Source organism: Rhinolophus sinicus, chromosome 2 (assembly GCF_057876585.1).
Source record: "Rhinolophus sinicus isolate RSI-liver-muscle chromosome 2, RSI-T2T, whole genome shotgun sequence".
NCBI classification, from domain to species: Eukaryota; Metazoa; Chordata; class Mammalia; order Chiroptera; family Rhinolophidae; genus Rhinolophus; species Rhinolophus sinicus.
The window spans coordinates 46,945,412-46,964,996 of record NC_142502.1 but is presented as its reverse complement, the minus strand read 5'-3'; the positions used below and the strand labels follow the sequence as shown (position 1 = coordinate 46,964,996).

Here is a 19,585-nt window from a genome sequence, read left to right as displayed (position 1 = left end):
GACACTTGTGGTAAGCCAACGGTGCGTGCACTAGGGGCTCCGATGCCCAGGAGGCCAGAGGCCCCGAAACACCAGCCTGCAGGACCAGCTGTCAGGGCGATGTTTTGACATGGGCTCTGGCCTAAGAGCCAACTGTCACACAGGCATCACACAAGCACAGGTTTTAGAACCAGAAAGACCTGGGTTTGGATCCCAGTTTCACTGTGTACTTGGCTGTGTGACCTTGAGCAAATTAAACTCTGTCTCAGTTCTTCTGCTGGTAAAATGGGGAGAACACCTACCCCACAGGGCTGTTTTGAGAATTAAATGAGAAAATACATGTAACGAGCCCAGGCCGAAACCTAAGCATGTAAGAGACAGTAGGGTGGTTGTTTCCCAGTCTCCCTCGCCCTGTCCTTCCCCTCCTCACGCACCCACCAGAACAGCGGCCGGGCACACCCAAATCACACTGTGACGGCAGGGTGCAGGATTTGTTCCATCATGGTTCCTAACCGGTTTTCTACCACAGATCCCTACTCAGATGTGTATAAAAGCAAAACAATAAAAACACATAGGATTACAAAGGAAATCAATTTATTGAAATATATTTGTTTTGTAAAACTGGCGAGAAAATAGGTGCCTCTCTTTAAACACATTAAACAAGATCTTGGGTCTGTTCTAATAATTACAATAATTTTCAAGTAGTGAGTGTATTTCAAGATCTGTAAAAACAAATGTGATATAACATATTTGCACTTTTTAATTGGTGACAGTCGCAAGTTCTGCTTATACTATTAGGGTTTGTTCCTACATTCGCAATGGAAGAAATGCTAAATTTCAGTTAGAGAATACTAAGTATAAAGATGCAACTTTTTTCCCATCCAAATTCAGACTCCAGGTTAAGAACTTCAGGTGTTATAAAGTATCACCACCTCTGGCCTCAAGGCTACTGATAAAAGGTACTTAAAAACTGTCAAACCTGCACTCCTTTATTTTACTCTCTTTGGCGTCTTTTAAGATTTTCTATTGGTCTTTGGGTTTCTGCAGTTAGAATGATATGCCTGTGTTGTTTTTCGAACTTATCCTACTTGTTGTTCTCTCAGCTTCCTGGATCTGTTGTTTGGTATCTTTAATTTTGCTGTTGTCTTTTCTTTTTGGTATTCCCATTAAACCTGTTAGACTTTTTGCAACGATCCCCCAGTTTTTGGAAGTTCTGTTCTGTTTTTTTCTACTGTTTTTCTCTTTGCATCTCAGTTTGGGAAGTTTCTATTGACCTATCTTCAGATTCAGAGTCTTTCCTAAACTCTGCAGTCTACTGATGAGCCCATGGAAGGCATTCTTCTTGTGTATTTATGGCGACTTAGATTTCTACTAGCATTTCCTTTTGATTCTGGTTTCCATTTCTGATTACATTACCCTCTGCTCTTGCATGTTGTTTTCCATGAAAACCTTTGACATATTAATCATAGTTATTTAAAATTCCGTTGGATAATTCCAACATCTACGTCATATCCGACTCTGGTTCTGATGACTGCTTTCTCTCCAGACTGTTTTTTCTTGCCTTTTGGCATGTCTTGTAATTTTCTGTTGAAAGCCAGACATGTTGAATTGGATAATAGAAATTGAGGTAAACAGGCCTTACAGGCGAAGATTTACCTGGCTAGGGAGCGGACTGTGTTTAATGTTTGCTGTAGAGGTACTAGAGGCTTCAAATTCTTCCAGTGTCTTTGCTCTTACCTGTCTTAACTTTGGCTTTCCCTAATTATTGCTCAAGAGTCTGTCTTGCAGCTTTCAGCTGTAATCAACCATGATTATACTGGAGCCCTAGTGGTGTAGTGGTAAAGTTGGGGGATGGGGGCAGTCTATAAGCTCCAGATCAAATCTCAGTGTTTTAGTGGGCCCGTAACCTTCTCACGTGCTTCCCCGGTGTCTGGCTAATCCCTCTGCTCCTTCCTCCCTTGCATGCCTGAAGCATCCCCAATCTGTTTCCTTAGTCTTAACCTCTGTTGACTTTTTTCCCCCTTAGGTGAGACAGGAAGGCTAGAGGGGCTGGTGTGGGAAGAGTGCCCTTTCCCCCACTGGGATAAGGCTCTGGCAAGGTACTTTACCCTGGAGAGTAGGCTTTTGTAATAAAGAAGGTTCTAGATTCATTTCACAATGATTATTCATCTCCTCTCCATGTCAGACCCATAATGGGATTTCTTGATCTTCACTGTGGGAATCTGGTGGGGTTCCTAGAAGTAAACATGTAGGGGCCCCTTTAAGACTGTCGTCTCCGGGAGTTTCTCACTCTCATGCTAGACCACATTCAACCTCCAGCAATTCACCAATATTACTATCTAAGTGTTCTGCCAGTTTATGGCTCAAGCAGTTTTTGCTCCATGTAAACATATCTTGACTGTGCCTCACTAGGTGAGTCTGTCTCTTCAGATTTTGGGGTGGTGGTTTGCCCTGCAACCTGTTCTCTGATGGGTGGATCCAAAAGTCATGGATTCTCCGTCTGTCCAGCTTTTTCTTGTTGTAAGGACAACGGTGCCAACTTGCAAGCACTTTGCACGTCAGAGCTGAAGCTGGAAGTCCCCTTTCTCTTTCTTTCTTTTCTTTTTTTAAAGATTTTATTGGGGAAGGGGAACAGGACTTTATTGGGGAACAGTGTGTACTTCCAGGACTTTTTTCCAAGTCAACTGGTTGTCCTTTCAGTCTTAGTTGTGGAGGACGCAGCTCAGCTCCAGGTCTAGTTGCCATTACTAGTTGCAGGGGGCACAGCCCACCATCCCTTGTGGGAGTGTAACCCGCAACCTTGTGGTTGAGAGGACACGCTCCAACCAAAAGCCATCTGGGAGCTCAGCAGCAGCTCAGCTCAAGGTGCCGTGTTCAATCTTAGTTGCAGAGGGTGCTACCCACCATCCCTTGCAGGACTCGAGGAGTTGAACCGGCAACCTTGTGGTTGAGAGCCCACTGGCCCACGTGGGAATCGAACCAGCAGCCTTCGGGGTTAGGAGCATGGAGCTCTAACTGCCTGAGCCACCGGGCAGGCCCCCCTTTCTTTTATTTTGAATGGTCATTCCCTCCCATGCCCGTTCCTGTCCTCACATCTGTCATGTTTACTGTCTGGCTATGCTATCAAGGAGTCTTTACATGACACTGTCCTGGCAAGACTGAGATTTTTGAGAAAAGGGCCCGTGTTTGGCCTTTTTATGTTAATGCTTTGCACACAGAAAGTGCTTAGTGCTTTCATTTTATGGGGTCACTTCCATGTCTAGTACTCATCTTACAGTAAAAAAGCATCTGTGGTGAAGTGTTACCCAACATCCTCTAAACTTCCTTTTGTGCTTTTGAACGAATTTTCCTGACCTCCAAATGAAGATCTTTCCTTAGCAAGGTTGAAATAGGCAAACTTCAGTTACTGTAAATCAAGATTTACAAAATTAATTTCTCAAGATCTGGTTAAGTCCTGACTTTTTCTCCATTTCCTGATGTCTTTTTCTAATGACTTAAGAAGCCAGGTTAACATAGGCAAGATAAAATCTGACCAAATTCCTGGAAATCAAAGGGCCTTCTAGCTAAGTGCCCAAACCTGGCTGTTTCCAATTTATGTGGGAAGTGTTAAAAAAAAACAAAAAAACCCTGGACTCAGTTTGAGGGAGTAATTGTGATGCACAGCTAAATTTAGGAAAGTAAGATACTTCTGATCAGCAAGCTCTTCATGTCCAAAAGTGCTTTTATACCCACACTTAAAATCAAACTAAAAAACAAAACCAAACCCAGCCACTTAATCACTCATGTTCAGCCTAGAGGATGTAGGAAATGTTACTGAAAATTCACCCTTTCGTTCATTCAATCTACTGAGCACCCAAATCAGGCTGGGTACCACATCCCAGGGCCTGTCCCCTGGCCCGAGTCAGATGCCGTACTTGGAGCCATCACATCCTGTGTAACCTCGACCTGTTACGCTTGCAGAGCATCAGCTTTCTTATCTGTAGAGGAGAACAGTGTTTACTTCATAGGGAAGTTGTGACAGTCACAAAGGCACTATTGAGGAAGACACTCCACTCTCCTTAAACAGTTTCTAACTCATTTCCTGGTCCAAACTCTTCCATACTGTAATAATCAGTTAGCACCCCTTGAGCAGTTAATCTCCATGCCAGGCAGTGCGCTCAAGTATTCGTCCATCCATACTTCAAACAAATCTTATCTGTAAAGGGCTGGGGGGCAGCAGCCTCCTCCGTTCATTGGCCATATTCATCGTCACGCCTGTAACCCAAACAGGGAAAGGCAACAGGACAAGGACTTTTAATCTGGAGAGGCCCGTAACAAGAGGGCGAGCTGAAAAGCCACAGGGTGTAATCAGGAGACGCTCCCCTGCACCCCCACCAGGGGCCATCATCACTACTGAGGGTCATGATGGCGGAACCTCCAAGCAAGAAGCCAAATACCAGATAAATCCATCTGAAAACCGCCATGGTGTGTTGGTGCCGTTTGCTGTTACTACCACTCTACGATTAGCACGGCCATCGGAGAACTGTTATGAAGCCTTTACAAGTCGCAGACAGTGCTGTTTTCTGGGGATTTTATATTTAGTCCTAAGAACTGTAAGTTACTAACGGTCCCACCCATTACAACCGGCAGGAGTTGAAACAAGGCAAGTACGTACTGAGAGGACGCAGCCTTGACTCTCGCTGCATAACAGATTACCTCCTGTTCGCTTAGGGAGACTCTTCTGGGCTTCTAGTGCGTCCTCCTATGTGGTTTGGAGTTAACAGCACCTGTATTTTCACTTCACAGGCTTAAAGGTGTAGTTTTAACAGAGACCATGGTTTGAATTCTCTGAGAGACAACACTGAAAAGCACCTTCCCTACATTAGGTAAAAACGTGTTACCTGGTATAAGCAACGCTTCACCTAACTGAAAATCATCCGATTTCTGCTTTCTGAGAACATGCCTGCCCTTAAAAAACAGGACAGGTTAGGAGCAGGCCAGTACAATCCATCCTAAACTACACTATTCCCTCATCTATAAATGATTAAAATCAAAAGAACACCACAGAGAGCGGAAACCTCAGCACTACTGACGTTTTACTGTTGTGAGAAGCTACCCTGTGCACTGCAGCTTTAGCAGCACCTCTAACTTCTGCCCACTGGTTTCCAGTGGCGTTCTCCAGTTGTGACAAGCAAAAATGTCTGGAGATGTTGCCCAATGTTGCCTGGGGGACAAAATCATCCCTGGCTGAGAAGCCCTGCTTCAGAGTAATTCCTCAGTTTAGCAGGGCTACCATTCCTCCGTTCTGCATACCAACAGACAGCCTTTGATTTTAACCTCTCCAGCTCATGGAAATAAAATTCACATTGTTTAACTTTGTGCCTTACAGTAAGGAAACGGTCGTCTGACGGAATTGGGAAGTACTAAGGCCTCACAGGGCAGCTCTGACGTCTCCCTGTGATTTCCAATCTGCTTCGTAAACATTCGTGTTTGGCCAGAACCTAAGCTGGTTTCCTCTCAAATGGACTGACCTGTCTCTAGGTGACGCTCTAGTGTGGGAGGACAAACTTTACCTTGGGGTTTAACTCGAGGTCACAGTGGGCCCCCAAAGCACCAGATGTTGTGCAGACTCAAACTAGAGACCACATTCTGGCTGAAAGGTCTGGCCACAACATAGGGCAGGCAGCAAGGAGTCCTGCCTTTTCTGGCTTATCAGGTACACGAGTCAGGCTACAACGCTGTGCCCCTCTCCCTCGGGTAAAGGGGAGCAAAAACCGCGAGTTTGCTAAGAAATGGGTTATTACACCCTTGCTAAGTTTGTTAAGCAAATCACTCAGATGAGCTACCAAAAAAAAAAAAATCTTCTAAAAAATAGGAGGCATGGTATTGACTTATCTTAAAAGGCCTTTTAAAAAGAATGACTTGAGATTATAAAGCATTTTTTAAATACACAAAGTGCTTCATAACGACTCAATAAGCCTTAAGGAATGCTTTTTTTTAGTACATCACTTTTTTTGTTTAAAAGAAAATACCCCATTGAAAGGGTGGTGGCATATTTGATATCACCACTGTTTAAAGGAGAATGGAGTTACAGGAATGAGAAGTATATAATTAGTAAATAATCCCTCTCAACAAGTGAGTTAAGTAGGAAAGCTGTAAAGGGAGAAAAGAAAAGCTGAAGGCGACACAATCAGTGCATATCAGAAATGCATTTTTATTTTTATTTGAAAACAACTTAAATTTTTAGACAAATGATTTTAGTATATAAATTTGATTTTGTTTTTATACAGAATATAAAGATTTCCCTCCTTGATCTTCCATGTGAAGGGTATTACAAGCCTGAAGGGAGATTCTTTCTGCACGCAAGTGTGTATCTTCCATGTGAGTGCTGGAAACCAGTGGGGTAGTGCTCCTACACACAAGCACGTATTACAAAGAGGAGAAGAGAAATATTCTAGGTAATCAAGTTCAAGAAGCAAACATGACACAAAAACTGTGCAGATAAGACCAAGTCAGTAACTTTAGTTAGGACACTGCAGATTATACCAGTAACAGGTTTGGGAGGCTATCATGTGTACCACATTCGAGAAAGGCTGGAATGAGGGATTATAGAGAGCTATTACAGAGAAAGGCTGGGATTTTCACTAAAGCAAATTAACTTCTTGTCAACTGCTAAAACAAAACAAAATAAAAGAGAGCATACGAGTGTTAGTATACTGAAGGCATGTTATACCAGTTTCTGTGCAGCATGCTAAAAGTTAGAACGTCTTCACTGGTGAATCGGTAATAGTCACGGAAAGTTTTTTTTACCCCCTTTCGCCAAATTTCAGGCATGTCTTATTTTAGATGGAGTATAGCTTTTATCTATTATTTCATCCTGTAAAAACATGTGAAGACAACGTTCATTCTGTGCAAGAGGATGACCAGCGACCCTAGGAATAAAAAAATACAAATTTAGTCCAATATTTTATGGGGGGGAGGTCAAACACACGTATGTGTTATGCTAGGAAGCAAGTACAATGTAGCAATAAGTGTTATTCTGGGCCGCCCATAAAGCTCTACTCCATCAACTTATGGTACATTTTCTTTCCTTCGGTTCACAAAGGTAATTTATGAAACATTTAATCATTAGTTTTGTACTGCTTCTGGCATATGTACCCAATTAGCTTCTTTACAATTTAGTTGGTATATTCATAAGAAACCTAAATTAACTTTAATATTAAAAATGAAATGTGTCCTGATTCTAAGAATCCATTTTAAAGAAGGAAAAGATATAGGATAGAGTTAGAAATACACTGAAGTTCAACAAAAACCCAAAATACTAAGAATTAGGCACAGGTGTGTGGGTTTTTTTGGGGGGCGGGGCAGAGGAGGGTTGCTTGCTTTTAAAGGTTTTCATCAGACTAAACACAAGATCAGACTGGGCAAACAGATTTCTATCTCAGAATTTAAAAACATGTAACCTAGCATTGCCTTCTCCAAAAGGAAAGTATGTTCATAAAAAAACAATGAAGGTTATGTACTACAGAAGATAACTGAAAGTTAAAGGCTTTGTATAATTCTCCTTTCTGTTTACTTACCACTCACAGATCTTTAAACCACTAGATAAAAACTAAAGTGCTTCTAATAAATAGCTCACAACCAATATTCTCTAGGATTTGACCTTATTTGGTCGAACTTAAGGCCAATCCACAATTATAGTGAACCCTTTCCTGGCGTAACTCTCCCTATTTAACTTTAAAAAAATGGCTATATTTCAAATGAGAATAAAATTTAAAGCTCAAAATTTTGCTTTGAGTTTAAGAGTTTCTAAAGGAAAAGATAAACAACCCTAAGTCTTCTTACATTTCCAAAGGAACAGTTTGCCATGAAAATTTTAAATGTGCACCTTTATATGACAAGCTGATAATACCTCCATCTGCAATCAAACAAAATGATTTGAAGTGTTTAAGTTTTGATGTTCATACTAGAACATACCTTAAATCAGAAAGAATCATAAATAAAACTGTATTTTTTAAATGCTGTAATTTTAAATGTAATTTGCATAAATTAACCAAGAAAAACAAAAACTTAGGTCAACACTTCAATCACTCAAGCGCGTTAATATTTATCACATGATATTCAACTTGTTATATACTTTTATTTTGTTTAAATGATACAAAAAGTTCGGCAACGACCAAAAGAAAAAGCAACATTACAGTTTAACCTAATATCTAAATTATTAGTAGTCACATAAGGTTCACTGTCTCAGAAAACCCCGAGAGACAGAAAGCACTTACTTGTTTATAAACTGCTCCAGCCCTTGCTTCCTTTCTTCAATAAAATTGTCATCAAATATTCCATCATCGCCTCTAAAAGGAAGTTGACGCAAAAATGCTTTCCCAGGGAGCGGGGGAACTACAACCTAAAACAACATAAGCAAAGAAAGTTCTTGAACATGGTGACTGGGCTGTGAATATTTACAGAGCACAACATGAAGACAAAGTATATCCTCACTGTGCGAGCCAAACCACTGTCAATCAAGCTTGTCTAAATATAAAAGGGAATTAGTAAAAAGCATACTGAAAAACTAATGTTTTGGAGGCAAGATAACCAAATGCAGACTAGCACATTAGTACAAAGCTCTTCAATGGCAGGGCCCATAGCTTAATTATCATTTTTCCTGGACTTCTTAGCAAAGCACAAGTATACAAAAAGAACATTCAAGCAATATTGAAATAAAGGCAACTATGCCCCTCAGTTTTGATGCCAATTGAAGAAGACAATGCTTGACTACAACAGAAACTGTGGAGATCAAAATCGACTCTCAATTAAATGAAGAAATAAAAGTATTAACAATGCTCTGACATGGGAAGATAAAAATCCTGTGATCAATTTCTTCCACCTCATACCATCTGCATATAGTCCTTCCTACTTTTGTCTGAGGTGATGACAAAATAATCAACTACTTGTCGTCACTCTTCTATTTCCTAGGCTAAGAAACATGTTAACTTTCTCCCAAATCCACTATTCTATCTTTCCCCAAAGATCTGTCATTTCTTCCTTCCCACACTATAGGAACATCTCAAAGGATCAACTTGTGTGATCAAAAATATGGTGAATGTTTAAATTTAAAAAATTTATTACAGTAAAAGACACTTAATTCCTGTCAAAATAAGATCGCCATTAGTTCCTGTCAAAATACTCCCCCTCACTTCGAACACACTTATTCCATTGTTCTTGCCACTTTCTGAAACAGTTCTGGAAGTTCTCTTTTGTGAGTGTCTTTAGTTGTGCTGTCATGGCAGCCTCGATGTCCTGAATCACTTTGACTTTGGGGAAGAGCCAGAAGGCGTATGGTGCCAGATCCGGTGGATAAGGTGGATGAGGACACACCCTAATGTGTTTATTTGACAGAAATTGCCATATACCAGAAAGGATATGTGACATGGAGCATTGTCATGACGGAGGGTGAAGTAAAGACACTCACGAAACAGGACTTCCAGACCTGCTTCAGTAAGTGGCAAGAACTATGGGATAAGTGTGTTCAAAGAGAGGGGGAGTATTTTGAGGGGGATTAACAGCAATGTGTCTTTTACTGTAATATTTTTTTTTTTAATTTAAACATTCACCATGTTTTTGATCATACCTCATATACTGATATCTCTCTTCTGGGAATTATTACAACAAATTCAAATATGGTGAATTAAACAGCACCTAGCTATCTATTTCACAGGTTAGTATGGTTTCTCTATCCTAGGGTTTCTCAGCCATGGCCCTACTAACATTTTGAACCATATAGTTCTTTATATTTGGGTGGGTGGGGGGTTTGTTATACACCGTAGAATACTTAACAGCACCCCAGGCCTCTACCCACTAGATAACACTAGAGCACCCCTAGTTATGACAATTAAAAACGTCTCCAACATTGTCAAATGTCTCTTGGGGGACAAAACTGCCCCTGTGGAGAACCACCAATCTAGCCTATTAACACTTTCAAATCAGACCCTCTCTTAGGCTTCTTATGGTTCTTTCAATAAAAGCTGGGCATATAACAGAAGCTCAAATATGTGTTAAACAACCAGGCACTTAGCTAATCTTGCACCAAAACAGAGAAAATGGTGTAAAGCAAACAATTCAAACAAGGAGAAATATAAATAGTAAACACCAGTATTCAAATTATACATATTCTAAAAGAAGTAAAACTTCAAACCCTTGATTCAGAGTTTGTATAAGTAGGAGTTATCCTAAAACAATAATTCAACAGGGTCAAAAGGGAAAAGAGCAACACAACTTCATACAGAAACAGCCAAAAACAAAGTAACAGCAAAAAACCTCTACAAAACCAAATGCCCAATATAAACTTTCTAACTCCTTTCTAGAGCTACTCTCCCCAGATGACCAAGATTAAGACATCTAAAGACCTGTCTCTGTAAGTTTGCTGTAGCATTTTTGACTCTGTCCACTAAGTTAGCATTTGTGAAGTTGAGAGTCCAAACCTGCAGAACCTTACAACTGAGAAGCAGGGGTCGTGACGACTGACTGAGTTCCAGCAGAACTGCCTGACGGACAGGGAAGAACATCTCTGTCTATAAAGCTATCATAAAAAAAGGAATCTAGAACCAGTTCATTAAATAAATGACTACAATTAATTCAGAGAATTTAGCAAAAAAGGTTAAAGATTACTACGTAGATACATAGTAGATAACATTTTTGCTAACATAATATTCAAAATAGTCACTGAAATGGATGGTGAGGTTGTGGGCAACAGGATTAAAGATACATAAATATCACCAGTGGCTTGTTCAGCTAAGATTCCAAAGATCCTTTTCAACATCAAATTATTTTTGCTTAAACAATCTGAAAAGACCTAGTTAGAATTCTTACACCAATTTATAAGTCATGAATCTGAAGATATGTGTGTGCTTGTTGGGTAAGAAGTTGACAGGAGGATATTTGGCTAGCATAATATATTGAAAGGCAAAGTATACTAAAATAAAAGCTAAAAGATTTCACCATCATGACCAATAAACACAGTAAATGTCAACTACTTTCCGGCCTAGTATAACAGTTAAAATTACTAATATATAAACAAAATAATTTAATTGTTCTTAGCAATCCTGTAATAAAAGTACAATTTTCATTCATACAGGTTAAACTCCCAAGATATTAATAGTGAAGTACTGTGCTTCACAGGACACCATCATGAAAGTGAAAATCAAGCCACAGAATGGGAGAAGTTTTTCAAATCATGTAACTGGTAAGGAACTTGTAAGAGTCTTTGTATATTCTAGATACAAATCAATAACAAGAAGACAAAACACTCAATTAAATGGGCAAAGGATCTGAAAAAAAATTTCTCCAAAGAAGATATATGAATGACTGATAAGTACAGGAAAAAAATGATCAACATCATTAGCCATCAGGGAAATGAAAATCAAAACCATGATAAGATACCACATCTTCACACACCCTGGGAAGGCTGTAATAAAGATGGATTATAAGTGTTGGTGAAGATGTGGAGAAAAAGTGGAACCCTCACACATCTTGGAAATGTAAAAATGATACAGCTGCTTTGGAAAACAGTCTGGCAGTTCCTCAAAAGGTTCAACAGAGTTCTCATGTGACCAAGTAAATCCACTCCTAGGTACCGGGTTTCCCCCAAAATAAGACCTAGCCGGACAATCAGCTCTAATGCGTTTTTTGGAGCAAAAATTAATATAAGACCCGGTCTTATTTTAGTATAAGACCTTATTTTAGTATAAGACCAGGTCTTACATTAATTTTTGTTCCAGAAGACGCATTAGAGCTGATTGTCCGGCTAGGTCTTCTTTTGGGGGAAACACGGTATGTACTATATACCTAAGAGAACTGAAAACATATGTCCAGGAAAAAACCTGTACACAAATGTTCATAGCAGCATTAACTGTAATAGCAAAAAGTAGAAACAACGCAACTGTCCATCAACTGATGAACTGAATAAAATGTAGTTAATATTATTTGGCAATACAAAGAAACGAAGTATTGATTAATGTTACATCAGGATGAACCTTGAAAACATGCTCGGTGAAAGAAGCCAGACAAAAAAAGACCACATTTTCTATGCTTCTATTATATTTACATGACATGTCCAGAACAGGCAAATCCATAGAGACATCATATTAATGGTTATCTAGGGCTGGATGAGGAGAGGTTGGGGGAGAAACTGGTAGTGACTACTGAGAGGTTTGGGGTTTCTTTTACGGAATGATAAAAATATTCTAAAATTGACCATAGCGATGGCTGCACAACTTTGTAAATATACTACAAACCACTGAATTGCACAGTTTAATTGGGTGAACTGTATGGCATGTGAATTATGTCAATATAGCTGCTATTTAAAAAAAGTGACCTACACAATCACCAAACGTTTATTAAACACTGCAACGTGCCCTGTACTACGGTAAGCAAAGCCCAAAGCCTATCAAGACACTTCTCCCGTAAGTCAGACAGAGAAAGGCGAATACTGTATCATCTCACTTATATGTAGAATTTAAAGAAGTTGAACTCAGAAGCAGAGTAGTAGTAGCAGTAGCAGCAGCAGCAGTTACCAGGGCCAGGGGGTGGGGATGGGGAAAAAGATGATGGTAAAAGGGTATAAACTTCTAGTTATAAGATAAGTAAGTTCTGGGGATCTAATGTACAGCAATCACAAGAGTTAACAATACTATAATGTATACTTAAAAATTGCTAAGAGAGTAGATCTTAAATGTTCTCATACCCCCCCACCCCGAATGTAACTGTGTGACGTGATGGATGTATTAGCTAACCTTGTGGTAATTATTTCACTATACATATTATCAAATCATCATGTTGTATACCTTAAGCTTATAAAATGTTATTTGTCAATTCTATCTCAATAAAGCTGGGAAAAAAGACATTTCTTTCTTATAGCCATAAAAAAATATCTTCTTTGTAACCCAAAACTTTCCTAACTTGTTTTGTACATTTACGAGGTGTGATTAAAAAATATGGTGAATGTTTGAATTTAAAAAATTTATTACAGTAAAAGACACATTGCCATTAATCCCCCTCAAAACACTCCCTCTCACTTCAAACACACTTATCCCATCACTTTTGCCACTTTCTGGAACAGTTCTGGAAGTCCTCTTTCGTGAGTGCTTTTGGTTGCGCTGTCGTGGCTGCCTCAGTGCCCTGAATCAATTCAAAACATTTACCTTTCATGGTCATTTTGACTTTGCTTATAAAAGCATCTGGCACTGGTCCATGTGGGAATTGAACTGGCAGCCTTCGGCGTTAGGAGCATGGAGCTCCAACCACCTGAGCCACCAGGCCATCCGAGGGAGTATTTTTAGGGGGATTAACAGCAATGTGTCTTTTACTGTAATAATTTTTTTTTTAAATTTGAGCATTCACCATATTGTTTGATAACACCTTGTAGGTCTTCTGAATATATATAAAATACATACAATGAGTTATAAATCTTTATTCCCAAATAGATAGCCAAATGTTTCAATCCAATTTACTGAATATGAATTCCTTTCCCCACTGATCAACAATGTTGTTTTTGTTATGAGCTAAATTTCTAATAAACACATGGGTCAGCTTCTAAATTCTATTACATTTCACTAATCTATTTGCCCATCCCTAAAGTAATACTACATTATTTTAATTACTACAGTCTTAAGGTATGTTCTCATGTCTGCAAGTGCTCAATACATGTTGAAAATTTCTGGCTATTCTTGAGCTTTCTTGATTCTAAAGCTCATATATAAATCTGCAAGTTTATAAAGACCTCCATAATATCTCTATTAGAATTTTATGAATTTATAAATAAGCTAGGAGGTCTTACCTTATTTCCTAGGTCTACTGCTAAAACACCACCTCTAAGTGAGGCCTTCCCTTGACCATCCAATAAGAGAGTAGCTCTCCTGGCACTTAGTTTAATTAGATTTTTCTTTCTCTTTCCTTTTTTTTTAAGAGCACATTATCATCTGATATACTACGTATTTATTTTTTCTGCCTTCCCTTCACCACCACCCCAACTTGCCCAGCAGAATGTAAGCACCATAAAAGTGAGGATGTTAATTTGTTCACAGCTCTATCTGTAACTCATAGAACACAAAGAATGAGCTCTTAAATGTTTACAGAGTAAATGAATCTTCAAAAGTGAATATGCCAAAACAGGAATGTAGTTATTTCTATTTAAGGTCTTCTTTTGTCATTCAGTGACGTTTTAAACTTTTCTTTATATGGGTCTTATAGTTCTCATTTTATTCGTAAGTTTTATGAGTAAAATTATTTTCCCTTTATATTTTTGACGGAATGCTGTGATTTGTATATGTTGCTCTTATATCCAGCCACATTTATCTGCTTAAGGAATTTTCCTTCCATTTCTAGCTTATTATGTTTCAGAAATAAGCATACGCAAGCCTTAACCTACTTCAGAGCTCCTATCATATCCACTTCTTTCCTACTATACTCTAGTCACAAAGTAACTTTTCGTCATTCTGAGCATACCATGCCCGTTGATGTAATTGTGACAGGGGGCTGAAATAAGGGGTATTAGTGTCATACCATGCTCTAATTTATTTTGCAGCCAAAACCACCAAATTTTCTTCTAAGAGAAGACAATTCCTACCAATGTGTGTAACAGTATTTTCAAATTGCAGGTAGCAACCCATTAGTAGCTCATGGCAATCATTTAAAAAGCTAACCTGTAGAATATCAGCACGTATCACACACAGTACGGTAAGTACTGGATTAGACAAAATGTATTTATGTTGATGACATGTATGGTGATGACAAAATGTATTTATGATGAGTCAGTAAAAACCGCTGGAAATACATTGACATCTGAGATGTACTGGGGAAGAGAAACTTGTCAGGGGTGTGAAGGGGGAAGGTGGAATAGGAAGATGAGGGAAAAGAAGGAAGGAACGGCAAGGAAGTTCTAAGGAGTATTATCCAAGTGGGTCAGCAAAGGCATCAATTGGGCCATTAAAGTAGCCAAGAGAAGGAAGCCAGTTCTGAGGAAAAATTAGAGACTTCCTCCATCTCTCATGAAATGACACTGAACTATTTGAAAAAGAAATCATATTTTCTTTTACCTATTCAAGATAACTTTCCAGAGAAGTATTCAATATTGAGATTTGGAATGTTTTGTTTTAAAGTTCCATTACAAATAATTCTTACCTTGCTCTCTCTTTCTAATTCACTTCGTAGCCATTCAAAGTCACTGTATCTTCTTCTAACAGTAGATTCCTTCAGCTTGAAAATAGGCAGATTTGTCTGCAAGAAAAAAAGTCATTCCTAAATTGAAGCATATTACATGGACTTCAAAAAAAGGGAGGGGATCTATATGTCAAATTAATAATACAGCAAGCCTGGTTACCTTAATAAAATCATAAATTTATTGAGGAGCCATTTTACCTCCAACAAAATAAAACTTAGCTGTTAAAATAGTATGTTATTTACACTCGAGTACAACTTCCAAAATGCATGTTTGCATATATGTCATTATGCCCGAGGTTAGTTATATAAATAAAGGTCATTTTTTTCTATTTCAGCGAGGTGTAAAAGCATCAACTGAAAGGGGTGAAGATAAAGCTAGCTCTAATTGCTATCCAGTTTAGATAGCACTTTAGTATGTAATGCTCATACGGGAAAGAGACCTGAACTACTTTGAAATATAAAATATTTTGTTATTATGACTAGATTAGATGTTGCATAATGAAATGAATAAAGGATTATTTTTAATGGTCTTCTTTAAAAATACCAGAAAATCACACTTAACCACTCGTAGGAAATTAGGAGTCATACACTTTACATCAGGTTCATAGATTCAGAGCTTTATAGGCTGAAGGCAAGTGTAAGAACGGAAAACATAATGCCCAGTACTTTGAGGTTACACAGGAATGGAAGAAAACTTTCAGAGACTGTCCTTTACAAGATTGCAAAGATCATTTCTGTTAATTTCTGAAGTTAAAGTAACAGGAAATATTTCCATTATCTTTTACTGATCCCTAAAAAAAGAGAAAATATACTTCTGAATCCAATTAAAAATGGTTTATGATTAAGGACAATTAGCAGAAGCTGTTTACCATTACAATTTTATTGAGAATAGATTGTAAAACACACGTAATATTACAAAGTTTGTAGGAGACAGAAATGACCTAACGGTTAATGCCATAGCATACTGAAAATGCTACCTAATACTACAGTTAACCCCTGAACATGGGTATGAACCGCGCAGGTCTACTTACAAGCAGATTTTTTTCAATAAATATACTGAAAAATTTTGAGATTTGCGACAATTTGAAAAATACTCACGGAAAAATCATGTAGCCTAGAAATACCAAAAAAAATTAGGAAGTTATGTATGTCATGAATGCATAAAATGTATGTAGATAGTAGTCTATTTTATCATTTACTACCCTAAGATATGTATGAATCTATTATAAAAAATTAAAACTTATCAAAACTTACACACACACTTATGGACCACACATGGCGCCACTGGCTGTCTAAAGAAATGTAAAAGATTAAATCATAACTGCAAAAAGTTAACTGTAGTACATACTATACTACTGTAATAATTTTGTAGCCACCTCCTGCTGTTTCAATTACACTAGGCTACCATAAAGCAATCATTTGCTGCTGCTTCATTATCAATGCATGAATCACACCTGTAAATAAATATGAAATTTTCACAGTATCTTTTCATTTTTGATGTCCAGTGTGAGTAATACATATAACATCTACAGTGTTTTGTATCATGTAAGACAATAATGAGGCAGGTGCTGACAGACGATTCATCTTGTAAACAGATGACATGCACTTACTGTATCGATACAGTACAGTACTGTAAATGTATTTTCTCTTCCTTATGATTTTCTTAGTAACATTTTCTTTTCTCTAGCTTACTTTATTGTAAGAATACAGCATATAATACATATAACACAAAATATGTGTTAATAGACTTTGTTTTTGGTAAGCTTCCAGCCAACAGTAAGCTATCAGTAGTTATGTTTTGGGGGAGTCAAAAGTTACATGTGGATTTTCAACTGTGTGGGGGGGGGCTGGCACCCCACCCAACCCCTATGTTGTTCAAGTGTCAATTGTATATACTCAGATTATATTTGGTCCTTAATTCAGTCTTTGCACCTGTAGAACTGCAAACTGCTTTACAGATGAAAAGAAAAAAATTAAGTGCCACCAGAAGGAAAGATTGGTTTCCTATTTTGGATATAGGGACATCATCATTATGTAAAATCTACTCACAAGAAAATTCCAATCATTTGTTAAACTTACTGCCACTAGTAATTGTCCTTTAGTTAAAGAAAAGCTTTTTATTCGGGACCTTAAACTCATTTTTTAGTGGTCTAAATTTTTTCCAAAGTGTATTAACTTCTCCATGTTGTATACCTTATAGCTTGGATTCTTCTACAGATGCTATTGGGCATAACACTGTATAGGTTTCAAGCATGAAACCGAATCTCACAAGAGGTTTAAAAGCACTTGAATTTTCTTTCCCAGGTAACCACAACATTTGTTCATTGTATTAATGACTAAGAGCAAATTGCACCTAACAAGACTCTTATTATACTAAAAGTCAAGCTTATATTTAGAGATGCTGGCTTGCTGTACAGAGAGGTACTCTCATTCCCCACAGGGAATAAAATTAGGTCCCCTGGAGAGTAGGATGATAATTCCCAGAAAGAAAGCACTGGATTATTTCTCTCTAATTTCATCCATTGGCTTTTTAACCAAGTTCACCCTTCCGCATTAAAATATTAAGTCTTTGTAAGTGTCTAAAGATAGAAAGGCCTTTACAGAATTGAGTGTTTTCTGCAGGTGAGATTTTACATTTTGAATTCCCTCCTCTCAAATTACTTTACAAAGAGGATTAGCTGCTCTCTTTATTCAATATGTTAAGATCAAGCTTGTGAAAAGAGTTCCCTAAGAATTTTCATACTTCTGGGTACGGAAGTCTATAAAGTTAATCTCTGAAACAACATATCAAGCTTACAGGTACAATGTTGAGGGAAGAGTGCCAATTCAGCTCATTTTACCTTCCATTTTCCCTTTTGAACTTTTGACACAATCATGATTATATCTGATTCAGTTTAATAGAAGGAGAGTGGGAGGGGAAAAAATCCAATCCTTTCTATGATTAGCTAATAGTTTGATAGATTATACATTAAAAAAAGGATCAGAGTTAAAGAAAATTCTTTTGTTTAGTTTTCTCAGCTGGCTATGATTTCTCTTTATGAAGACTGCGATCAAGTTTTGATAAAGTCACATCAAGTAATTCTTAATATTATTTGCTCATTACATTTAGCAAGTTTGCCTGCTAAAATCTTCCTGATCACCACAAGGGCTTTCAATTCAATTTGATCAAAATGCAAATGAAAAATGCTGAGATTTTTTGTTGAAGCCACTGAACTATCACTGTTGATTACAAACTCTTATGATAGGTCACTTTCAACTTATTTAACCCTTATAAAATACTCTATTTCGGGTTTTTAAAGAGACAAGAGTAAGGATAATAATTTTTCCCTAGTTTTGTGATTCAATTATTAGTTTGGAAGCACCTATAATAGGGTGTACTGCTACATAAGATGGGGAATATAATGAGGAATAAGATGCTGCCCTGACCTTCATGAAGCTTACAGTATATTGGAGAGGTTAGAAGATAAGCATATAAAAAGTTAAATCTATGTGGTTAAAAATACCATACACCATAAAAACAATGTTGAAAGACCAAGAACAAATTATAGACAAATAATCTGCAACATAAAACCAAAGGATAATTTTATTAAAGGTAAATAACTCAGAAACCAATGAAAGATAAAGTTGAATAACCTGACAAAACAGGCAGAATCCAGAAAAACTAATGGCCAAAACCATCCAACTTCACTCACAAATATGCGAGTTAAAACAGTAAGGTCCCATTTTCAATTATCAGACAGGCAAGTATTAAATTTTAATAGCCAGTAACAGTGAGGGTAGAGCCATCTAAAAAGCCTGCTAATAGTAAGGAAAACCTGGTACAACCTTTAAGGAGGGCATTTTGGTGACATCCATCACTTTTCTTAAATTTATTTTTTAATTACAGTATAAAATGCTATATTAGTTTTATGTGTACAACATAGTGATTAGACACGGACATACCTTATGAAGTGATCACCCCTATAGGTCTAGTATCCATCTGACACCATACATAGGTATTATATTAGATTGGTGCAAAAGTAATTGGGGTTTTTGCAATTATTAACCTTTTAAACTGCAATTACTTTTGCACCAACCTAATAATATTATTGACTATATTCCCCATGTCACTCCTTTAAAAGCACGTATCTTTTGAGCCAACAATTCCACTAGGAATTAACCCTACAAATATTTCCATACATTCAAAAAGATATTGGTGCACAGTTTACATTAGCATTGTTTATGTAATAGCAAACAAACAAAAAAACCAAAAACCTAATAAAACTGTTCAAACATAAAATGAAACTTTAGGGGCCGGCCCGGTGGCTCAGGCGGTTAGAGCTCCGTGCTCCTAACTCTGAAGGCTGCCGGTTCAATTCCCACATGGGCCAGTGGGCTCTCAACCACAAGGTTGCCGGTTCAACAACTTGAGTCC

General features: G+C 37.8%; 1 protein-coding gene across 1 annotated transcript in view; it reads right to left on the bottom strand.

Moving 5' to 3' along the window:
- Positions 1-6,152: 6,152 nt before the first annotated feature.
- SNX3 (sorting nexin 3) overlaps positions 6,153-19,585 on the bottom strand; it is a 40,490-nt gene continuing 27,057 nt past the window's right edge. Inside the window, exons 2-4 of the mRNA XM_019735072.3 lie at positions 15,133-15,228; positions 8,238-8,362; positions 6,153-6,890 (exon numbers count right to left, since the gene is read on the bottom strand). Coding sequence (XP_019590631.1) covers positions 6,785-6,890; positions 8,238-8,362; positions 15,133-15,228 — 327 coding nt within the window. The 3' untranslated portion in view covers positions 6,153-6,784. The remainder of the gene's footprint in view (positions 6,891-8,237; positions 8,363-15,132; positions 15,229-19,585) is intronic.